The following is a 25,767-nucleotide window of genomic DNA, read 5'->3' on the forward strand; positions in this document are numbered from 1 at the left end:
AATGACAAGTTCAAGTGAAGTAAAAGTATGTGTTTCTTTTTCTTTGCATTTTATTTTTCATTTTATGTCTCAGATCCAGATGTGGAAACCAGGGCGTTTGTATGCGTAAACATTTGGCTGTAAAACTGTTGAAGGGAAAGTGGCGTGAAAAAGGAGAAATAAAACATCAAGGAGTCGGAGGAGTGGTACCTTTTGATTTTTAACCTCTGAAGACCTGCCTCAGCACTTAATGACCCTTGATCCTACATATCCTCAGAATCCCGGATCCCTGTGCTTTCACTCTTGCCCACGCCTGTCAGAGCCCCATATTTATGGACCATGTCTGATCACTGTCCACCTGTTTTTTCACTTCTCTCTGCTAAAAGGTTTCAATTCTTCTCATAATTCATAGCATACGAGGTGGTTTTCCTTTACGTGAATGCAACAAAACACCCAAGGGCTGTGTCTCTTTGCACAATACCCATTAAAATAGAATACAGAGACTTGCTGTGCAGGATTTTAAAGTGTGCAAGAAACAAAACAGACTTAGGTAATGCATTATCAGATGTCAAAGTCAAAGTGCAACAAAAATATTTCTTATTTGTCTACAAATAATGAGAGAGTTCTGCGCCTTACATTTATTGCACTTACTGCACTTATTGTGGTGAGATGAATATTCAGATACTGACCCCAAGGCATGCCCTGATAACATCTGCACCTTCTCCCCTTACCCAGCCCATCATACCACTAATCGACCTTCCACAGCCTTGTTCCTGACTTTGTGACATGCAGTAATTGAGATTCTCCGCTTATTGTTAACTAATTAAAAAAAAAAAAATCCTTGGATAGAGAGAAATGGGAAAGGCGTGATGAAGAACAGAGCTTAGACGAAGGAAGTAAAGAATTATCCCAAGAAAAAAAGGAAACATCTGGGCACTGGTGCTCATTAACACCTCTCATGGTAAATTAGAGGGCAAGTATGAATAATTTAACATTAACAGGTTTTTAAAATCAACTAAGATTAGATGTTTTCAGTTATTAGATATGGAAGGGCAAGTGATGGGCATCATACATGCCTTACACAGACATGTGTAATAATTGTCTTGTCTGAAGGTGAACTGGTTTGGGCTATGCTTCTGATGTGTCTGTGGTTCCGACTGTCTGGACTCCATCTGGCCTCTGACCCTAACCACAGGATTCAGTCCACAGCTCATTAGCACTCATCTAGTCCCTCCAACGCCATGTCACTGTTGCCATCTATTAGATACATGAGATAACTTCCCTGCATGTGCAACTCTCATGGAAAATATGTCTACAGCTAAAACTGATATTTACAATGGTAGTGTTGGTACAGTTGCAAACACAAAGCACAAATTTGCTCATTCAGGCAAATTAAACCACAGACTTATCCAGGCCAAACCCTACTGTACTGTAGGTAGAACAAACATAATCTCAACTGCACATTGCTAGATCATTTGCCATGACAGTCTTCCAGGCCCTAAAACTTTTGTCACACAAATGACAAACCATTTATATCTGTCTACATTTCTATTTACTTTTCTTGCAGTAATAAGCACAACAAAATATGAAGACTTTAAATTATATCCATGGGAAAGCTCTGGGTACTCTATATATCTGAAATAAAAAAGTGTCTTGTACTTTGATTGAATTCTGAGAGGCAGCCAGTTGTGTTTCTGTGGCTTCTATTAGCATCCAGTGCAGAGTAAATCAGCCGTAAATCCTATAATCTTCCTCATCCATCATGAGGATGAGGCTATGTCAGAGACGAGAACCAACACCTCAGCAAACAGCACGAGGTTGGTGGGCCTCTCTGTACAAGTACAAGTTGGACCAAAGCTCATCTTTATGCATGAATACTGAAAATATACTGTAATAATTATGCACAATGATGTCACTTTGAAAGGGGGTCAGTACATCTGCTGCAACAACACAACTAACCCACTCCTGAGTAGTCTTTCAATTTATCTAGCAAGTAAAGTTACAGACGTTAAGGAAAGGATTGCAGAAAGGGACATATCTAAGCTGTGTGGACTCAAGGAGACAACTTGTCACTAAAAATAGAAAATGTGATATTTTATTTATCACATTCCCAGATGCTCACACAGAAACGCATGCAGAAATCCCACTTTATGTATTACTCCTACTGTGGGTTCATGTACTGGCCAGTGTACCTGTACGTGTGTGTGTGTGTGTGTGTGTGTGTGTGTGTCTGAGATGTTGAGACAAGAGCGATAGAGATTGTGTGCTTACATGAACTATAAAAGTGCAGATATGGATCTGTCAGAGAGAGGAGCTCTGCTTTTTTCTTACTGCGGAAGAGATTCATTCTCAGGTAGCACATAATAGCTGGTGACATTATCACTTATATCCACAGGCTGCCCTCATGCATATCACTGTATTATTTGTGTGCTGCCAAATGGAAATTTGTGTGCAGACTGCAGCATGCCACATTCAGAATATAAGAGACGAGAGAGATAAACCCACACACATTTTTTAAAGGTAAAAGAAATCACATTTTAGTGGTTATTACAGATAAAGCATTTTTTTCTATGTGTTGGTAAAGGTGACGAGATTAGAAAACACTAACAAGAGAAAGGTTGTGATGATTATATCATACATGGGCTGGGATGCAATAAAGATGGATACATTTTCCAACTACATCCAGCGTTGTATTACAGGATGTTCTCATGAGCTATTCGTACATATAGCTACGAAAAGTAATGCACTGGAAATTGTATGTATTCCACGTATTCATAACTGTATTCAGCACAATGACTGCTGATGTATAAAAGCAGTGTAGTGAGGAGGTTGTGAAGTATGGGTGGGTTGTAAAACACAGGGTTTTAAAGAGGAGGAGTGGAGTTTGTGGAGTGGAGTTCGTGTCCCAGAAGAAGTTAAGGGGAAAACATAAGACCTTCACCCAGGAAACGGGTGTTTGTGTCCCGGGAGTACTACTTAAGGAGACCCGTGTTTTAACCCAAACCACAACCTTTTTTCTAATCTTTCTTAACTAGTCAATTTGGTGGCTAAACTTAACAGCAACGGCCTCTAAAACGGCCAGGACCTCACGGTGCTCTCTACGGCCGCTTAAATGACCAGGGCCTCACCATGCTCTGTACCCGGCCCACAGTAACCTTTTCTCGGCTAAAGTTAACTGCAAAGACTGTTAAACTTAACTGTCATGTGGCCGGCACTCGCCACAATTCTGTAGGATATCTTATGAATTGTTGTGCATAACTTCTGTACGACATGATACGAACCCGTTCATGCAGCATCTTTCTAAATAAATGTGTTTGCATTTCATAGGGTTGACGTTCATAGTGATGACATATGAAGGCTTTGCGCTCCACTATTTTACAGCTGGAAACAGCTGCCTGCAGCATAAGTAAATAGCATTGAGTTGATGAGAGTGGTAAGAGAAAACAGTGAGGTTGTGGGCTGTAAAGCAACCCCCTTCTGCAAGTAGTCATTTAATCAATTTTTATAATCAATTTGGAATATTGGTTATAGCAGCTTTAAATAAAGTTAAAAACACCTAGTAGCTAAAGTTGCACCATCACCGATGAGTACGCCAGCCCATTGTTAGAAAACCTTTCTATGTTTGAAATGTGATCCTGGATTCAGAGCTATAAGTCAAAGCAGCATGGCACACCTGTGTTTCCAGTGGATGGAAACATGTAACTGCATATTAATGTTCATAAGTGTGAGTCTCTCTGTTCCAGGTTCACAGAGAGGTGTTGGTTCAGGTAACGATGGTACAGAGCTCCTAACTACACCATGAATGTATTACTTGGGCAATAGAAACGCTTGTTGTCAATTGATTGATGTTATCAATAAAGTTGATGAAGAATGTATTAAGTACTGTATGAGCAGTGTCTCTTGTGCACGAGAGTAAAAGGTCGGGGTCAGGGTATAGAACGACTAAAAATATGTGACAAAGCTCAAGCTGTCAGTCATTCTTTACTTTCGATAGTATATTTTATAGAGTGCACAGAGTTTTGGAGAGGTACTTTCAGAAGTGATGCAGGTTTTTGTGAAGTAAAAAAGCTCACATTTCACTTCCATTTTGTCTCCCAGCACAATTTTCTGCTGGAGGACTAGCCAAACACTCAATATGCATCATGCTCTCTATAAAAATCCAAATAGAATATTTTCAAATATGAAAAAAAGTTTTATCAATTGAAGATACTGTAGAATGCATGATTTTGTTTATCAGCAAACCAAAATCCCTAAATGTCCTCCCAGTTCACTGTTCACTGAAACTCATATTTGAGCTGTGTTGACTTAAACATTATTAACAGTAATGATACGAAACTGTGGGATTTTAAACCACTTTACACAATAAGAAATTGTATCTTCAAGTAGCTAAATATTACACTAACACAAGACTTCCAGTGTCATTGCAATCTTAAACTGAAAAAGGGATCGCTTTCTGTGCCACCCTGAGACCAGCTTATGTCTCCTTGGGAAGGCAAGGGACCCGCTCCAGCTTGACTTAGTACCTCTTCTATCCCATTCCAGTCATTTAATCTTGGAACAGTATCAAGATAGCGATCTCCCTTTAACCTCCACAGAGGGGATGGACACAAAGGGACAAACTCCCCACTTCATCACTCAGCATCAAGCAGTGGTGGCATGCCAAACAATCCTATTAGCCCATAGCAAAAAAAAAAAAAGCCCGAGGACAGCAGCAGCTACGTCCTGAAACAACCGCAGCTCTCGGTTCATTTGAACATCCCCTCTCCTCCTAACATCCATGCACTCATGTGTCAGCATATATAATGAACTCAGTCAGAGCTGCACTCAGCTTTTACTCTGAGGAAATAGGCAGTCCCATCACTCTGAGTAGCTTTTTACAACTCAACACTGATCAATTAATGACTACGAATGAGACCCTGAGAGAAATTCATACAGGAATATTAGAGTGATGCTGAGAGAAAGAGGAGCGCAGGGAGAGGGATAATAAACTCTGAGTTGCAACTCGCAGCAAATCCAACAGCAGAGAGGCACTCTCGCAGTCACGTACATATTGATACCTCTTAAAGCTGGCAACACATGCCAAGGTCGCTGGCCTCATATAGACGATTTATTTCACTCTCATATCCAGGTGCCTGTCGCAGAGAAATGAGCTGAGACTCAAACAGCAACCAGAGTAATCAAAGTGGCACGCAATGTTTACTGCTTTCTTGATCTCACTTCAAGAGTCCAGGAACTGAAAAAGAATAGTAAAACAAAAGTGCAGGGAAGAAAAGAGGTTTGACCCCATTGGTATTTTTATATGGTGAAAGAAATGCTAGAGGAACAAGGAAAGGAAGCGAAGAGGAAGCAAAGTGAATAAAGTGTAGCAGAGGGAGGAGGAGTTACTCACGGCTCCTTTCACCTTTCCACCTCCAGCTTCCCTTGTACTTCCCCGAGCCGTCCCCTGGCACACAGACTCCACTCAGCACCTGCGCCAGCACCACCAACAGCAGTAGGGGCATCCGCCTGCCAGCCATGCTGGCCTCTGAAGCTTGCATCGGGGCTACAGCAAAGAGTCCAGGGCCATGGGGAGTGCTATCCCACACTCAGTCATATCTCACACAGCTTAATGGAGAGATCCAAAACTACAACAACACGTCCTCCTCCTAATCGGCTTCCCGGGCAGCGCTAGCCCTGGGCCACGACACTGAACCCCAGAGGTGTCACACACTCACCACAGACACCCCTCCTCTGCCTCCACCTGGGGGATTGGAATGATCCCTCTGAAGGAAATAGCTTCACAGACCAGCATTGGAAAACAGGTACAGTAAGCCTGGATTTCTGGAGCTTCACTCTGTAGTATTGATCTGGTCTTTTTTTTCTTTCTCTCTCGGCACTCTTCCTCTTTATCCTCCTGGAATTAGGCAGGTATTTAGTGAAGTCCTGGTTAAAGCCCCAAACTGAGCTCAGTAGTAACAGCTCCCATGAGCACAGATAGCACAGGAAGAAGCAAAATCTTTTCCCTCTTGCTGAGCAAAACTTGTCCAGGTCACAGTGTGGACCGGTGACACTGATGGCAACACATCACTGATCCAGCAGCAGCCAACTCTTGTCACCCGCACCAGGCAGTGACTGAGTGCGTTCTCCCCCTCTCTACGTCCACCTACCACTCGTCTCAGATCAGAGCAGTGTTGATATGAAAATATGGAATAAATCACAGAGATAGTTCACTACAGAGCAGCCTTGACTTTGTCAACAGAGCGTCTGAGAGAGAGAGAGAGGGAGCGAGAGAGAAAGAGGGAGAGAGAGAGAGAGAGTGCATCTAGTAAAGGAGGGAGGGAGGGAAGGAGATATGGAGGAGAGAGACTGAGTGAGACAAGCGTGGGGGGTGTGAATGGCAATTTCTCAAGTGCAATGGCTCTTGCGCTTTTGCACGCCCATGATGCTTGTTCATGAGTGTATTCTCATTGTGGATACCCGCACATCCTGACTATGCTCAATGGTTGTAACCTGTGCATATATATATATATATATATATATATATATATATATATATATATATATATATATATATATATATATATACATACATATGTGTCTGTACTACTGAAGCAAGTTTACTGTAACATAATGCTTTCCTAGATAAAAACAAAAACAAAAAAGAACTGTTGTACCTAGATGCCCTGCCAACATGCACCTGTATAGACAAGTATGCAGACCGGTTTGACTGGTTGTGTGTGCGACAGTTAAATCACAATTGCTACAAATGAATACCTGCAACACAATTTAGAAAAGATGTTTGAACCATATCAGCTTTACAAATCAGTTGAACAGTTACTATACATCCTGTAAATCCAGAAGCTATGCATAGTTTCTTCAAACTACTGAGCAAAAAAAAGCTATCACTTGTTCATCAACGTCCATCCATCCATCTTCGTCCGCTTATCCGGGGTCGGCTCACCGAGCCACATTAACCAGCTCCGACTGGGGCATCCCAAGGCGTTCCCAGGCCAGGTTGGAGATATAATCCCTCCACCTAGTCCTGGGTCTTCCCCGAAGCCTCCTCCCAGCTGGACGTGCCTGGAACACCTCCCTAGGGAGGCGCCCAGGGGGCATCCTTACCAGATGCCCGAACCACCTCAACTGGCTCCTTTCGACGCAAAGGAGCAGCGACTCTACTCCGAGCTCCTCACAGATGACTGAGCTTCTCACCCTATCTCTAAGGGAGACGCCAGCCACCCTCCTGAGGAAACCCATTTCAGGCACTTGTACCCGGGATCTGGTTCTTTCGGTCATGACCATAGGTGAGGGTAGGAACGAAAACTGACCGGTAGATCGAGAGCTTTGCCTTCTGGCTCAGCTCTCTTTTCGTCACAACAGTGCGATAAATTGAATGTAATACTGCCCCCGCTGCGCCGATTCTCCGACCAATCTCCTGCTCCACTGTCCCCTCACTCACGAACAAGACCCCAAGGTATTTGAACTCCTTCAGTTACCTCTCGCTCCCCGCTCAGCCGGGGACTTGTGAGTATCCCCACACCCGCCCAGCGCCTCACACCCTGGGCAACTCCGGAGAAGAAAAGAGTCCAACCCCTATCCAGGAGTATAGTTCCAGAACCGAGACTGAGGTAAGCCCCACCAGATCTAATTGGTAGAGCTCCACCTCCCGCACAAGTTCCGGCTCCTTCCCCCACAGAGAGATGACGTTCCACGTCCCCAGAGCCAGCCTCTGCCGCCTGGGTCTGATCCATCGAGGCCCCTGACCTTCACTGCCACCTGTGTGGCAGCGCACCCGACCCCAGCGGTTCCTCCCACAGGTTGTGGGCCCATGGGTTGGAGAGGGAGGTGCCCTCCATCTGGGCCTGGCTCCAGAGGGGGGCCCTGGGCTTCCTCCGGGCAGGGTAACTCTACCTCTTCCTCGTTGAATCATAGGGTTGAGTCATGAAATCAAATTGTATGCCCATTTTGAGCATTGTTTCATATAATTATTATATATTTATATTATGTTATTCTTTGAACTGTATACACTGTAGGTTTGTACTGAGCCTGATGTATGCACTTGTATTGGCTCCCTTTAAATGACAGCATGCTAATAGATTGGACTAAGAGTACATTTTAACAACTTTAGGGGGATTAAGGTACACTTTAAGTGATGGGAATGTTTCAGCACTAACAACCTCAAAGGAAATTGCACTTTTTGTTTTTTCTTCATGAAATAAATTATTTCGCATTTTTTATGCTAAATCTGTAAAACAAGATAACAAGCGTGGTCTCACAGTTGTTTGCACCTGTAAGACCTATTTTGAGGAAAAAACACTAGGTAACACCGTATCATCCAGCCCACAAGCACAATTATGTTGTATAAATCAGGCACCACTGAGATACTTACCGGTTCCTACTACTACTTAAATGCCGGTACAGAGGAAGAAAACAAGACTATGGGGAACGTAAGTGTAACAATTGGCCATTTTAGTGGAAATGAGAAATAGTTAAAACCCAATAATTATTCATTTTTGTAAATACTGAGTACCTTTGGGGTACAGTACTGGCAAACAAAACACTCACCTTACTGAACCCTCCACACTTTTGGTAACATATTATAACTGTACATACTTGATGCTGCTGAGAATATCAGTGTTGTGTTTTTTCTAAACCTCAGTTTTGTTTTCTAGTACTGTACCCCTTAAGTACTATTTACAAAAATACTTATTAGTATTGTTATAACTTATTTGTCCAATCCTCCAAAATGCCCAATTCTCATTCCCTTGTTCCCCATAGTCTTGTTTTTAAGTACCAGTACTTTATTGGTACCTGATTCATACAACACAATTATACCGTAAATTGCGGGCTGCATGCTACCAAATGCTATCCTGAATTATCCTACAAATTACAAAGGACCTTACAATTGCAAACTCTATATTATTGTTAAAATGTACACAATAAACAGTATATACACACACACACACACACACACAAACTATTTTTGTATTAAAAAAAAAAATGAGCTCAGCAAGTCAGGGTTTAGAGTTACACCGCTCGTTTCCTCCACCTGCCCGGGCTGTCAGGAGGCAGGTGAGTGCAGGTTAACACGGGAAACTGGAAGTGTCAGCAGCACCTCCCCCCTCTGCCCTCCCATGTCTCCCCCATATGCCCTTCATCACCATTGTGTAAAATGCCATTACCAAGTGTAAACTGCTCCTGAACCAACACAATGTAATCCAAATAAATGGGAAATTACAGTGTGAGAGGTCAGTTTGGAGAAGACAGAAACATAAATCTGTACACTGACATGTTTGGTGAATGCTTTATGTCACAAGCTATTATACAATATAGAATGTGAGTCTCCCTCTACATATATTGTTCTCAAACGAGGTATGATCCCCTGATGTTCTTCATTTGTTGAATGGTGTGGACAATGCCCTACAAACGTGTCCCTATTTGTCGGTCATGTAATCCTGATGTAGTGGCCCTTAAGGACCATGCTGCTGGAGATGTAATTAATCATGTTACATTAGCCACTGATGGAAATCTGATTAAAACAGCTCTCTAATGATTAGGCCTCTGGAATAATTACCACTGCAGTGAGGACGGGCCACTTCAACCCCTCAGGACGCCAATCTAACATTCCGACTACCTGCGAAATGTCACTGCTAATGCCAAATGCTTAGAGACCTGGACAATGCAATGCAAATTCTATGCATGGAGAATAAATGGCGTGGCAAGTTACAACAGAGGCAGCATTCAAAAATTGTCTACAGGTAGCTTAATGTGTATGTTTTTAAGATGAAGTGTATCTTTGCTAATATGCAGCCTTAGGAGATTAGCCTCATGTTTACTCAGAGCCAAAGGGAATACCACAGGTAGATAACATGCCAAGTAAAAACACACAAATAACTTTCTTGCAGAGAATGGCTACATTGATAAAAGATTATCACGTCAACACTCACACAGTTATTATGGACTTATTTTGTTTTGTGCACTGAGTGAGAAAAGAGGCAAGCGTCGACATGCGATGCAGACGTCACTAAGAAACTGTCATTATTTTATTCAAGTTGAAGCGCAACGCCTGAAATGCTAACGGATGCTAACATTTGTTATTACTTTACAAGTCAAATTGCTCCCATTGAGTCATTTCTCAGTGAATGCTATTGCTAACATGCAACATATCTGTTGTAATATTCATCTATTATGATGTATATTAATCATAGTCTTAAATGTTATTCTAATATGCATAAAACATATATTCCAAATGCTGTTTATTTCCCCAACATGTCTGCTGTATTTTGTGTGTGTGTGTGTGTGTGTGTGTGTGTGTGTGTGTGTAATATTCATAATATACATACATATACATAATGTAACTTCTGCACTATAGGTATGTGGGCCCTGCGCTAAAAAATTTAAAACACATGAATCACATACATATTACATACTGTACCAAATGAACTCACTCACATAGTCACACATGGTGACTAGCTCTGGAAGTTTTGCCAAATACCATTATTACAATTATAGGCAATCTCACAGCTGGTTACCATGACAGTGCTGCCAAGCTACATCTAGTTTTCAACATGAGGTAATTTTAACCACCCATCTAAAGGACAATGGGAAAATATGAATAAGAATATATCTGAGAAACAGTTTGTGATTTGGTAGCTGATCTGCTGACAGTGCTCCTCCTCAAACTAAATGTTATAGAGCAGCCTTGTCTAGTGCCTCCATAACACCACAACACTTTTAATCTCTGGCACCACCCTGGACTTGTTTATCTACTGCATCTGGCAGAATTCACAGCTCCTGCACACATCTCGTCAGTTGTGGTGCCACAGGGTCAAACCTCTGCCTTATCTTGCCATCCTCTACATGCTTTCAGTTGTTTGTGTCAACAGTAAGGCATGAGTAGTCTTTCGGTTTTTATGCTGATAGCAAAAAGGAAGCTGCCCCAAACTAAGCCTCAACTATACTGTGTTTTAAAATCTGCCTTGAGGGACAAAAGCAAGGATGAGGCGTAATCAAATACCAGGTCCAACACTGGTCCATGCAACCCGTTCTCACTCCCAACTCGTAAAATACGGACGTTTGGACAGTGGCTGTCAGCGTCTGAAGCGACGAAAAAAGCGCCCTTCAGCGTGTGTGTAGAATGTACCCGGGAGAGCAGCAGCTACACGGGGTTTGAAGATGACGTAACAGGGTGAAATTCCGCATAGGGAGGTTGGTTGGGGGGGAGGATGGGTCAAACACAGGACTTTCACCCAGGAGACCGGGGTTCGCGTCCCGCGTATGACTCTTCCTAAAGTTGCTTTCTTCTTTTCCTAAACTCAACCGTCCCGTTATTACCGCGTGTCACGGAAACATAAGCCCACCCACGACCTTTTCCTTAACATAACTGCGTCAAAAGGGACGCCAATAGTCCCGACCCAGCGTGTTCAGATAAAGCGCGTTATGTGACCCTAAAGGAGACTTTTAGCGCCAATAACAACGACAAAGGCACCTGACCGAGATGGGAGTGAGAATGTGTTGGCCCATGACATGTTTCTCTTTTTTTGATAACAACATACCTTCTCCATCTCGGTACAAGTCTTGGTTTAAATTTTGATGCACAATTAACCTTTGAAAACTACCATTTAAAAAAAAAAACGTTCCTCAACAACATCCCCAGATTCCATCCGACTTTAACTTTAGATGCAGAGGAGCCAGTTCTCAAGGCTAAACTATGGTAACACACTCCTCCCCGAGCATCTTTGGCTCTAACTCCAGAGACTCAAATATATTCAATGCAAAACTGCTAAACAGAGAGGGAAGTACCGGGACTTACAATCTTGGTTCCCAGGATCTTTTCCTTCTGTGTGTTCCAAAGGTTAGAACTAAGCTGGGGAAAAAGGCCTTTAAGTTTGTTGCTCCCTCTACATGGAACAAGTTACAGAAATCCATGAAACTTAGTGAGCCTGATGTGTTTAGGATTGTGGTCGACTTTGAGGGATTTGCTGTTTCAGTTGTTTTATGTTTTTAGTGTTTTTGTGTATTTTGTATTTGTATGTGTGTGTGTGTGTGTGTGTGTGTGTGTGTGTGTGTATGTGTGGTTGTACTGCTGCCTGTCTTGGCCAGGACACTCTTGAAAAAGAGATTTTTAATCTCAATGAGTCTCTTCCTGGTTAAATAAAGGTAAAATAAATAATAAAAAAAATAAAACTAAAAGTCACTAATGTAGTGGCTTTCCAATAAGCTGTGTTCCCATTCAATTGTCAAACCTTTGAAATGTTGAATAAAATAAAAGAAATGTGAATTAGTTGCATTTCTATCAACTGGTTTGGAGCAGATAAACTAGGCTACAGCATGGTTTGGTCAGAAGTTGCCACTATAGGCTTACCATGGCTGTAATCAGCCAGTAAACAGAGTAGATAAAGTAGAGGTTGCTAAAAAAAAAATCTAATTCAAAAGTGCTTATTTTTGTTATTTTAAAATAATTGAAGGAAACACACAAAGTGGGATTTATTATGGCTATTTATTGAAAATGTATAAATTGAAATGAAAGCACACATTGCTTGAAATGAAAATATTTTATATTTTAGTTTTATAAAAATTATCGAAATTATCGTTATGGGAAAAATACGTCGATAACAGCTTCAGAATTTCGATGTTGATACATTTTCGATTTATCGTCCAGCCCTATATGGGAGTATCCAGAAAACGGTGACAGCGGAAACAGCTGATCAGTCCTGTGAATTAAATGTTTGCTACGTCAGAACTTATTCATTAAAGGTGTTTTCTAGATCTCATTTAGCGAATCAACTGTTTTTCGACAAAAGCAAAAACCATCTTGAGTGAGCGTAACACCTTGTTTGTGCAATTGAGGAAGTTTTATCAAATTTTACGGTTTACATACCTGAAAATGTGCATATACATTAAGGAAATGGAAACACGGCTTCTGAGGTGCTGAAATGTCGCGAACTTAGGCTAGGCATCAACTGTTTAACGCACAAACCAATGTCCAGACGTTTACCTTTTCCGCTTCATTGATTGCTTAGATATTTACAAAGTTTCTGGCATTCAGGTAGAACATCATCAATCACACAGTTAGGAAGCTTAACCAAATTTGAGTCACTGATAAGGTCTTCCTGCATATTTACAGTTCTATAATAGGTAACTGCCACCCAGTGTACAAAAAGTGTATTACACCAAAATAACCACAAAGGCAAACAAATAGATAAATAGCTGTTACAACTATCACACCAGCGCTGTGTACCAGCTACAGCTGGCTCCGTCCTCTTCCTCTGACTGTTCAGTGCAGCTACAGACTTGCAGCACCCTGCTTGAAAGAACTGCTCACCCTTGCAATCCTCATAACCTCAGATCAAATGACTACCCCCAGGACTAAGCAAGATAAAATGCTTATGGTTAGAAAAGTACTGTATCAAAATGCTTAGTATTAGCATTATATCCCTGCACTCGTGTTTTAGCAGGGCAACATTTCTGGCTGGATATTGCTGCCTAATGGTGTTAAATAGCTTCAGGAGCTGAGGGGAAAACACACCCACGCACACTTTGTTTCTACAAACCGAGAGATATTCTCTGTATGACCTTGCATTAAAATGATTTAATAACTGACGCCCTGTTGTATGTAATAAACCCTGGTCAAGGTGGGGGCTTCTTTCTGTCCATATCTTACTCATGTTCTCTCTAAATGTCATATTTAACAATATCATTCACTTGAGCTTAATATTTATTGATTGTCAAGCGGAAAGCAGACACAGAAAATGTTACTGAAGATTACTGCATGGCAGTGTTTCATGCATCTCTCACAGCTAAGCCACAATAAAGCCTTGAAAATTAATTTCCCTTTTATATTTTGTTCCCTCTCTCCTCCATGTCAGTATGGCGTTTATGAAGCTCACATTCTGGCCAACATGACGTGACAGCAGGGTTGATGGGTGGTACAAAGACACCCAGCAGGGATGAACAGGCGACACTAGCACACAGCTCGGAGCACAGCAAGAGATTCGGGGGGACTGGCACCCACTTTCTGCCACCGATGCACTCACACATGCAGGAAAAAAAGAAGAAAAAGCTGGCGCATGGGAAGACAAACAGTAGAGACAGAAATGTCATTTTGAAAACTTGCTGATTTGAATATCTACTGTTGCACTTGACACAGAGAGAGAATGTTTCTTGATCTGAACAGTGATATTCAAGTCAGTAGCACGCACAACAGGCCACAGCTTACCCTGAACAAATAAAGCATAGCTGCTCAATACTCAATTGAAAGTGTTATTAAACTTAGCATAGTTGCATAGTAGCTGCCAATCTGTTGCAGCAACCATACTTTCATCTACTGTTGGACTTCATAACATTATTATTTTTATTATTACAGCCAGCAAAATGTTAGCTTAGCACAAAGACTTGAAATATATATGTATCAATCTTCTCAACTAACTACAAGAGAGCAAAAGGCAAAAAACTAAATTCTCAAAATGTCCATCTATTCCTTTAAGTCTGTAGTACCCACGGCAGTCGACATTTTCCACCTGCATCATAAAATCCAACACGTCTGTTTTACTGGGAGAGGTATGAAGCTTGTAAGAGCAGCTAATCTGTTACAGTAACTTAACATTTCACTTGGCACATGTAATAAATCAAGTAGGGTAAATCTGAATGTGTTTTAGTAACTTTATAAAACAATAACTTACAGTATGTCTTTTCAGTGCATTTGATTTGAATTTTAATTATAGGGCTTTGGAGGAAGACAGATGGGGCATAAATTAGCCATCAGGACTCTGGCTGTACAGTGACACTGTGTGATGACAGAATTATTTTTTTTCAACCTGCATACCAGAGTTCCAAGCGATTCATATTTCATTACTGTCTTGACCTCCAGAATGCAAAGAGAAATCAGAATCTATCTACATTTATAGAAATGGGGTGTTGACCCGAGCTAAGAATTACTGCATGGCACGCAGCTCAGTGACATTTAATCTACACGTTGTAAATACAGTTTAGCACAAGATCTGTGCCGGTAACTCAGTGTGTGCATGCCACTTCGGGGGGAGTGCAGTAATACAGCACTGTACTTGGAAAGACGTATCAATGCATCTGCTGCAAAGACCCTGCTGTTTCTGAATGAGTTATGATCAACATGTATGGCGGATGATAAACAGGGCCACACCCAGCATTCCTCGCATAGCCAGGTTACACCTCCAGCCCTCTGTCTTCTCCAACACACACACACACACACACACACACACACACACACACACACTAATCAATGAAAAGTCACAGGAGCAACCTGGCTGAAGGTTAATGTGTGCAGGGAAAACACGTGATCACATCCACCTACAAAGACATAGGACATACAGGGAAAGAAACCACCTTGCACATATTTACTGTAGCTACACATTTTCAGCTCACGTACTACATCAGAAATAATATAGTATATGCATTGGAAGGGGTTGCTCTATTTGGGTTACTGAAATGTAATCTCTCTATAAGGTTTAGAGCTGCAAAGATTAATCCATTAGTTTAGTTAGTCAACTTTTAAATTCTTTGCTAACTATTTTGATAATCAGTTAATCGGTTTCAGTAATTCATTTTTTTTAAAGATTCTCTGATTCCAGCTTCTTAAATGTGAATATGTTCTAGTTTCTTCTCTCCTCTGTGACAGCCAACTAGATACCTTTGAGTTGTGGACAAAACAAGACATTTGAGGACGATGTGAATATTGATAACATTTTTCACCCTTTTCTGACATTTTATAGAACAAACTAATCGATTACTCGAGAAAATAATCAACAGATTAAACGACAATGAAAATAATCCTTGGTGCAGCCATAATAAGGTTTCACGGATGGTGTTTGTGATTGCAGCTGTCAATTAAACTGTCTGATTTCGCTGCAGCTTTGGACATTTTTTTTTTTTCACAAAATCTATAACATTGACATTTAAGAGAAAGGTAGATTGACTAAATACAGCAGAGTGTTTATATCATACAATTTTATGATAACGAACTGCTGTACTAATGCTAGCATCTGCTCTTTTATAGAGACAAACTGGGCTAAAGTCATTTGCCTCCCCGCCCTCCACCCCAAACTCCTGGTTTCATTCCCTGTAATGGCTGTCGTCAGCGGTCTCACCTTGCAGTGAGATTCCAGCCTGCAGCACTATTGGCCAGATCGCACAACACACTGTGATTTACAGCTGCTGCTGCTGCTGCTGCAGGGCCATCTGGACCATAACCACTTCTGAATACTCAGCATTAGACTTTACATCCCGCTTTCCCTCCCTTACTTACATGTTTGCAGTATGTCTCTTCTTCTTTTGCATAAATACATATTCCCCATTTCTCCCACATAAATATGCAGTCTCTCTTTTTGGATCTTCTTGCACACATGTACATGCGCTCTGTCTAGAACCTCATGTTCACTGTATCTATGTTATCAAAGTGTAACTGGATTCAAATGCATAACAAATAATGTATTTTAATTTTATATTTGTTAATACTACTAATGTTATACTTTTAATACTGGAAAACAATGAAAGTGAATAAATACTACTATATAAATACTATATCATATTTAAAGAGTCTTCATTAAAAATGTGGCACAAAAAGACGTCTGAGCAACCAAACATTAAACAATTTTCTTAATTTTTCACTATTTCTCATTTGTCCTGCAACTACTATGCTTCAAATATAAAATAAAAAGTAACTGAGGTAATTGAAGTATTCAAATAGATTTCCGAGTTTGCATAATGCATGGACAGTACAATTTAATCTTTCCCTGTCTTTTTCCTGTAAACATACTCACACAAAACAGGTTCACACTCACAGCAAGGCCAAATTTGCTCATCCTCTTTCAACATGGTGCTTTTGCTCACACATAAACAGCTGCCAGGAGGACTTAAGTTGTAAATTATGTTTGATATGTGCCCGTTACCAGTGCAGTGGAGTCCCCCTTTAGTGAGGTTGCATTTAAGACACCTGCAGTCGTAGTCTTTTTCAGAGTCCACACAAAATCCGTGGAAACACACTATCTGAACCCCAGACACACTGGCCCTGGCTTTCCCCCAAGTACATAGGTGATAATCACATAACCCTTGGTGTAAATGTGCCTCATTCATGGTTATGGGAGTGTCATAACTGTGGATCTGCATCTTTTAATGCTCCGTGCCTGTGATTCAACGTGTCTCTAAAGAGCCTTCTGCTGCAGTTTGTGTTCACTGGGGTGTGTGATGAGAACCAGGTGAAACATCTGGTGTCATATAAAAGGTGTTAGAGCATTAAGAGCAGAGCCGTACCAGCTTCAAAAGAGCAGCCAAATATACAGCAGATGTAAGGAGGGTGCTGTTGAGGTCAGCTGCTGTAATATGACTATCGCCCAGCAGGAGGCAGTGTTGGGTTCAGTCAATATTAATCCGAGCCACAGATTCCACCCCAGGGAGCGCAGGGGAAACTCGAGGCAGATCTGGGTTTAGGTGTCGGAAGTGACACCTGGCAGCTGGGTTCTGAATTAGACACTTTTAGATTAGATCTGTAAATCAGCCTCTCTCTATCTACAAGATCACTTCCACCCCAAATTGATTGGAATAAATTATTCACACATCATATACATGAACACAACCCTCTGAGAGATTCAAGGGCGAGCACTTTCTTGAGTCGATCAGGTAGAGGAGAGGAGCATGTGAGACACACAATCACAGAGAACATTGGTGTGATTGACACAGCGGTGATTTGATTTGTTGTAACCCAAGCACAGCTTACAATGCAGAGCACAAAAATGTTCAACACAACAATATTAACTGCTTTATTTCTCTGAAAGCAATTGAGTCTGCAACATGAGTCAGCACATAAAAATGAATAAAAACGTGCTTTTTATAAGAGGTGTGCATCATTCTTCTGCTTCTGGAGAGCTTTAGATATACAGGCAGACAGAGAGTACAGTTTTTAGGAGAGGAGAGGTGCTTTTACTTTTATGATTACCTTCATTTATTTATGGCCTTAAATTTACTTCTCAACTTTGAATGTGTGTGTATGTGTAAAGTATATGCACATGCAGTACATGTCCACACATATACTGTATACACTATCGTGTGTGTGTGTGTGTGTGGGGGTGTGTGTGTGTGTGTGTGTGTGTGTGTGTGTGTGTGTGTGTGTGAATGTGTAAAGTATATGCACATGCAGTACATGTCCACACATTTACTGTATACACTATCGTGTGTGTGTGTGTGTGTGTGTGTGTGTGTGTGGGGGGGTGTGTGTGTGTGTGTGTCCTTCCTATTAAATTTTGTGCTGCACAGAGGGACTCTTCAAATAAAACTGTGTCTCATGATCTTTTGTCCTGCAACTAAAATATTGCATACGCTAGAAAACAAAATCTCTTAAGGGCTGCAAAAGTTGTCCACATAAAAACCTCTACATCATAAAATTGTATGGGACATCACTCACACATAAAAGAAAAATATTGAAGCTATATTTATTTGTAAATCAAACTTTAGTACCTGCTGTTGTGTGAGGCAGAAGATAATTGGAAGGATATGTGAAATACATCCTCTGGCCAGGAGGTGGCACTCTTTAACAGCAAACAAACCTAAACCTTTAGCCAGGCTCTGAGACTCACTGACTGGTTCTATTCATCTTGTGTACATGTTTCCTACCTAATACAGTACCTACTGGTGATTTAAGTTCAAACTTAAACTTCTTTGAACCCTTCTAACATTTCTAACAGACAACGTAAGAAACCAGTTGGCTCCCCATTTCTAAAAACTTGACAGCAACAATGAAAAAAAAACAAGAAATCAAAGTTGTAGTTGGATTAATTCCTTATTCAAAATGGTTGCACAAAATATATATGCATCTTTAACACGCGCCACTGTCTTGGTATTGGTGACAGGCAACACAACACATTTACTTAATCTTTATGTGCTTTTGTCTTTTTAAAATTGAAGGTTTGATGCTGTATATCTACTAATTTTTCATTGTATGGTGCTTCAGTTCCAGTTGAGATTGACGTGGTGTTCTTTCCAGCTCCAAAAGAGGGCAGTAGAGTCTCATGTTGTGAGACTGTCGGGCCACAGCTCTGACTGCTCATGCCATCCTTTCCTTGAGCACATCCTCCTCATGCTGTTTCATTGGGACTAATTACAGTGTCCTTCATCAAAAGCAAAATGTTAATGATTGATCTGGTTTGTTATGCCAAAATGGCTGCATTGGGTTTGCGTTCACTAATCAAAGTAAACACACACGCATACCTAAAATATATGCTGACATTATGCTTAAAACACGCAAGTCTCTCTCTCCTCCTCTCCCATCAGTTTTATTTTCCCACTCGTTTACACTGTTTCCTCTTTCTCTCTCTGTGAATTGACAGACCAATAAGCCTTTAATCCCTTTAATACAAACTTCCAACAGAATCACTTTTTAATTGCATGAAATAAACAGTGAATGCGTAACCAGATCTCCTCTCAGGATAGATTTAGTTTGGCTGCAGACGGAGGATTAAGTTGAAAAGTAAGCCTGCAAGTTACTTTGAGGGGGGAAAAAAAGGATGAAAGAGCGGAGAATAGCACAGGATGTCACAATAATTCCTGTGCAAGAGTAAGCCAACACATGAGGAGAATAATCATATGGAGATAATGGTGGTGGCTCTGTGATTAATGGGCCCATTTTCTTTGCACAGCTTGAATAGTGGGCTTACTTGGCCCCATTAGGAAAAAGCCTAAAGCCACCCGGTTTCTCTGTATGCCATTCATCAGGCAGATATGAGCAACAGAAAAGGTTTTTTTCTCAACATCCATGAAATGTGCACTATGAAATACACAGAAACACATTCCTGTATGGCCTTTATGCCGCTTTTTGATATGATCTATGCACCTGAATAACTGCGTCAGAGGGTATCATGTCTCTAGTATTCAGAGTGAGACGGGAAGAGGAGACATGGCCAAACTCCTATCGCTCATAATTGGTTCTACCTGCTGTGCAGAATTGGAGGCAGGAACATGCTTGTGTATTTCCTTCCTTATTTGATGGACTACAGGGATCGGAGCAGCAAACACTGGCCAGACAGCCACGAAGACATGCCAGGCCCCAATTTAGAGCAGTATGCAAATCCACTGTTAAGTTTCATTTTTCTAATCCCTTTAATCAGAAACAGGGGAATAAAGCCAGCTGGTAGGAACCCATGTTAAGATGTAATTAAGCATCTGATTGAATTTCAGTGCATACCAGAGTGTGTGTGCCAAGGCGAGAGACAGAGGAGGCTGAGGGGGTGGAAGATATAGATTGGGGAGGGATGGGCACTTGTACACCAGATTGGGCGTTGGGGTTGGTGGGGGGACACATTGCCTGGCGACGGGGGACCTGGAGCTCGCGGCGGGCTTGGTATTTTCTAACATGCTCCACTGCTTGAGCGAACAGCGATCAGAAGCACATTTTTATACATTACTAGGACGGCTCCCATGTCAATCATCTCCCTGCTGGCATTGGAATGGATTTCTCCAGCTTAAATCTCAACATAAGGTCCCAGAAAATAGACACAAACGCCATCACTACAAGTTCTCTATCAGCAAATATGGGAAGTAAAGCAGTGCAGATGTTGTTATGGTACATTGTTTAAATGAATTCGGACAGCCATTTCCTCTTCCGTCTCATTCAACATGGGTTTGTCATCACCATGCACTACTCTTGTGGGATCAATGTTGACAGATATACTGCATGCACACATTCTGCAGCCCACCTGGGAACTGGCCAAACCCGTAACCTAATCCAGGTCTAGTTGACAAAGGCGCATGTGCAAGAGAACACACACATATGGCGTTTTTCCATTACATGGTACCTGCTCGACTCGCCTCGACTTTTTTGGTTTTCCATTACAAAAAAAAGTCCCTGGTACCTGCTAACAGGTCCTTTATTTAGTATCACCTCCGTCGAGGTTCCAAGCGAGCTGAGGCGATACCAAAAGGTGACGTGAAAACCTGCAGACCCCTGATTGGTCGGAGAGAATCTTCACTAATCACTGCGTCATCATTGCTAGCGACAGACGGGGGTGTCCTGAACAAACCCGCCATTTTTAAATAGTTTAGCCAGCGGTGTTTTTTTTTTGCTGCCTCCAGCTTCTTTTGAAACAACATGTGTCTTCTGGCAAACAGCCACATGCTGAGAGTCAAAAACAACACACCATCGGCGTTCTGTGTGTGTGTCGTGTTAGGTCACGGCAGTTTCCTGACGACCAGCCACGCTGGTACCATGAGGCGGTACTAAATCTGCAATGGAAAATGGAGGACGGGGCACCGCGGCCGAGTCGAGCTGGTACTAGCAGTGGGTAAGCGCCCACCCACCCACACACACACACACACACACACACACACACACACACACACACACACACACACACACACACACACACACACACACACACACACACGGGTCTGTAATGAAATTCATTCAATCAAAAATATATTCACTTCCAGACAGAGACAACATAAAGCCTGGTCCTGAGAAGGAAGAGTTGTCACACCAGTTTAGTTGGACTTGGATACAGAGAAGATCCATTACTGAGGCCTTTCATCACCAAACATTGCATGCTACCTGTGGGGCTCTGAAGCAGAGCAGGAGACGGGGAGGCGGGGGTGGGCTCATGGAGAAAAGAAAGGAACACAAAGACAGGTGACTGAACTTGACAGGTCATCATGTGTGTGCCCTCCCACTGTCCTTTCCCAGTCATCCTTCACCCTTGATCTGTGCTAGGGCTGTCGGTGCCCAAGACCCATCTGGTGACCAAGCTGGCTGCGTTAAAGAAAACCCAGACAACACCATCCTGACCTCAGCTGGACTAAATGTAACTGGTAACAATGGTAAATGGTAACAATGTTACCAACAATTGGTCAAGAATATGTAATATAATAGAAAATACAGCATAATTTGCCTGTTACTATTTTTAACTTTACATTTAAGCTTAAAAAGGCCAAACTTTTCCAAAATTTCCAGTCCAAAATGGTCAAAGGGAGAAACTTGCATTTGCAGGTTGTCCTAGTGACAATATTGCCCCCATCTCATATGGACTCCATTAAAGGAACAAATCTTGATACACAGTAAGTATTCATATATTTCCTTACAGTTGCATTTTCCACAGTGGTTCGACCACCTCTCCAGGATTATAAAATTTACATCTGGACTAGATCTGCACACATTTATTGTGTCATCATTACTACAAGCTTTCTTATGGTAATGACCTGTGATATGAGACAGCAGCATCGAAATGTGGCAAGATACAATTGCTCTTTCTTTTTTTTCTCTTTCTGTTAGTGCACTGACATATTTATTGCCATGTTTTCACAACCATTTACTGTATGTGTAAGCAACTATCGATAGGTCTTTGTCCACAAACCACAAAGAGAAGTGGAACGCCAGTGTTTACATTTCATTGTTTGAGGTCCAGAGCCTCTTTCAGGGAGACAAAAGGACAGAGGTAAGCATTAGTTCAGAAAAAAAGGTGATGTATGATCAAATGTGAAAGCAGTATTGATTTTCCTCAATTGTGTTTGCTCCGTTTGCCACTATTAAATATGGATTCTGCGCAACTGCCATCTTGACTTTGTCTTGAAGTTGACACTCTCTCCATAAAGGGCTATAGCTTTTTCAATAAGGCCCTGTGTCAAGAGAGAGATCGGCCTGCCACAGCCAGAGACTCTGCGTCTGATTTGCTTCAGAGGCAGCACATCAATGCCACAGCAGCAGCACTCAGGTTAAACCAACCCAAGACCACCGGCAAGAAAAGAGAGCAGGAATGTAAGTAGGATGTGGGGAATACTGCCTTCAAAAAAGAACAATGCCTGCACAAACAATTTTATTGAGATTATTAAAGCGCTGTGCCCATGTGTGCACACCGGCACATGTTTTTGATAAAAAGGTTATGAAAGTAATGGTCATGGTAATTTCTACCCCTCGAAAGACACGCTCCAAAAATAAACACCCACGGCCCAGTAAGTGGAGGAGATTAATCTTGGTTAAGTTGTGCTATGGCGCTGCCCCAATCCCCCAGTGATAGTGACACTATGTCTCTGTTTCCCACCCACTCCTTAGTTATTGTAGTGCCACTACTGGCTCAGGAACATTCTGGCTAACTGCTGAGGAATGAGAGCAGGGACTTATATATATTTTACACATTTTTATAGACATAGATGAAACAGGCCCTCTAGTGGAATAACTAAAAGTCTGTGTCAAAAGATTGTATTCCTTTTGTGTTGGAACAAATCCAATAATACATAAACCAACGGAGTAACCATCAGGTTAGCACATTCATTTAAACACTATATCCTGCGGTTACAGCATCTTTGACTGATTCTCTAAAGAAGGAGCAGCCCTGTGAATTGTGTGACAGTGACCACCCAACAAACACAGTCTGAAGCATCCATAATGGCCAAACATGCCGTTTACAGCTGTTCCTGCCTTTGTCTGGATGAATAAATCCAAGTTTATCTCCATCTAATGTACTGTTTAAAGCCATTGCCTGTGACAAATTGCACATTATCCTTGATGCCATGTCCTTGTGAGGATGTTTCTGCATTGTAGCATCTATTAGATACGTTTGTTTGATTAAATGAAGAGTTACTCTGACCATTAACACCCATTTCAAGAACAGGCGCTGCTCAGTAGAGGACTGTTCAACATAAACAGTTAATAATTGATGTATTATTTGAAATTTGTATCAATTTGGATATGATAATTCCTTAAAGTGGTACGCTGATAAATGTAAGAATCATTGCCCTCATGTTAAAGGCACAATCCAGGATCAAAATGTGAACAGAAAGGTAGTTCTGCCCCCAAAATTGAAATGACTGGAATATAAAACGTTATAGCCAAAAGTACATGAAAATCCTCATCCATTTTGGATACTCTTGGTCTGGAGCTGTTTTTCATGGTTTGGGCTAGACCCCTCTTACTATAAATTATAGGGTGCTACAGAAAAACACACTTTTCTGACAATGTTTAAACAGTTCTCATCATTTTATATGACTTATTATTTTTTGCTTTATCTATGCTCTCCTCACTGATTGTGATTCAGTGTCAGAATTCTGTCGTAATGTCACATTATTTCTGTGCACCAATCAGAATTCTGCAATATTTGAAGCACCACATACTTTCTGTTAGAGCTGGGCAATATATCGATATTATATCGATATCGTGATATGAGACTAGATATCGTCTTAGATGTTGGATATCGTCATATCGTAATATGGCATAAGTGTTGTCTTTTCCTGGTTCTAGAGGCTGCATTACAGTAAAGTGATGTCATTTTCTGAACTTACCAGACTGTTGTAACGGTTCTATTATTTCCCTTTACCTATTATTACCATTTCATTATATCCACATTACTGATGATTATTTATCAAAAATCTCATTGTGTAAATATTTTGTGAAAGCACCAATAGTCAACACTACAATATTGTTGTGGTATCAATATCGAGGTATTTGGTCAAAAATATCGTGATATTTGATTTTCTCCATATTGCCCAGCCCTACTTTCTGTCATGTAGCATGTCCATCCCACACAGATCGACTGGAACTCTTACAGTGTTTTTTTTACATCTGTTGTGTTTGTTTGTTTGTTAAACCAAGTATGTATGTATTTATTCAATTAGGATAAACTGAAAATCACAAAATGCTAAATCTATTGAAACCTTCATGGGTTGTAATTTCCTTGTAAAAGTAGTAAGCAATGTGTTAGAGGGCATTAGCGAGATGCACATTAAAGACCACCCGTTTTGACCTTCAGATTAGTATACATAGACTCACAGATGTATCCATACTGACACACACACACACACACACACACACACACACACACACGCACGCGCACGTATATGCCCATACAGGTATGTTATCCCTACAAAGCCAATCTCATTATTCGTGTCCCCTGACACCGCGGAGAGCTCCCATATTAATCTTCAACTCTGCGTCTCCTGTTCCCTGCACATTCCTGGCCCTAATGACAGTTTTATCATAACTTATTATTGCTGCCCTAAACCTGAGCTGAAATTATGTAAATGCTGCATGTTTGGTGCAGAAAACATCTCTATGTTTTGCTCAATGGTCGCTCAAGCGGGAATCTAATTCTGCTCACAGACAGCCTAAATGAATCGCTTGTTACGGTTTGAATAATGGTCTCAGGAGCGGGGTCGGCTGGCTGAAGGTTGAGAAGGAGAGACCCACTTAGTTAGGCCCGCCTTATCGGATTGTACCCCGCCTCATTCATTACCTTCCATCACTTCCCTCATTTGCAATAAGCAATATCATTACAGGATGATTTGCCTCAAACGTGTGGTTGAAGTAACATCTCAAGGCAGGAATAACTGCTCCAAGATTTGTAATTTGAGCTGCAATATAAGCCGGTAATAAAGCTTCAAATTCACTCTCACCCACACAAACCTGCTCTCTTTGTTTTGCCTCTTTGTCTCTCTCTCTCTTTCTCTCGCACACACATCCAGACAGGCAATAATGTAGAGAATAACACAATACACCTTGGCCTTAATAGGATTTTCTTGAATGCACTACATCTTAATTGCCATGAAAGCATTACAGGTGTCCAAAGTCTCTGCTTCTGTCTATCTTTCTGACTCGGCAACTCTACATTTGTCAGCCTCTGACTCTTTGTCTGTCTTTCTGTTGCCCAATCTCTCCATTTATCTATCTTTCTGTCTCTCTGTTTCTCTCCCCCTCCTAACAGGCCTATTTGCAGTCAGCGACAGCAGACTCTGGCTATCCTATTTATTTAGGTGGTTAAGTGAGCGGCCTAAAAAGCAGCAGGCCTGGTTTCCAATTACACCATA

General features: G+C 41.4%; 1 protein-coding gene across 5 annotated transcripts in view; it reads right to left on the reverse strand.

The window, feature by feature from the left end:
* robo1 (roundabout, axon guidance receptor, homolog 1 (Drosophila)) overlaps window positions 1-25,767 on the reverse strand; it is a 233,160-nt gene that overhangs the window by 163,131 nt on the left and 44,262 nt on the right. Inside the window, exon 1 of one of the 5 annotated variants that reach the window (XM_036001486.1) lies at window positions 5,369-6,069. The exons of the other annotated variants lie outside the window; for them this stretch is intronic. Coding sequence (XP_035857379.1) covers window positions 5,369-5,516 — 148 coding nt within the window. The 5' untranslated portion in view covers window positions 5,517-6,069. Of the gene's footprint in view, window positions 1-5,368; window positions 6,070-25,767 lie in introns of those variants that run through there. 5 annotated transcript variants of the gene reach the window in all.

This window comes from Sander lucioperca, chromosome 5, assembly GCF_008315115.2.
Source record: "Sander lucioperca isolate FBNREF2018 chromosome 5, SLUC_FBN_1.2, whole genome shotgun sequence".
Lineage (NCBI taxonomy): Eukaryota > Metazoa > Chordata > Actinopteri > Perciformes > Percidae > Sander > Sander lucioperca.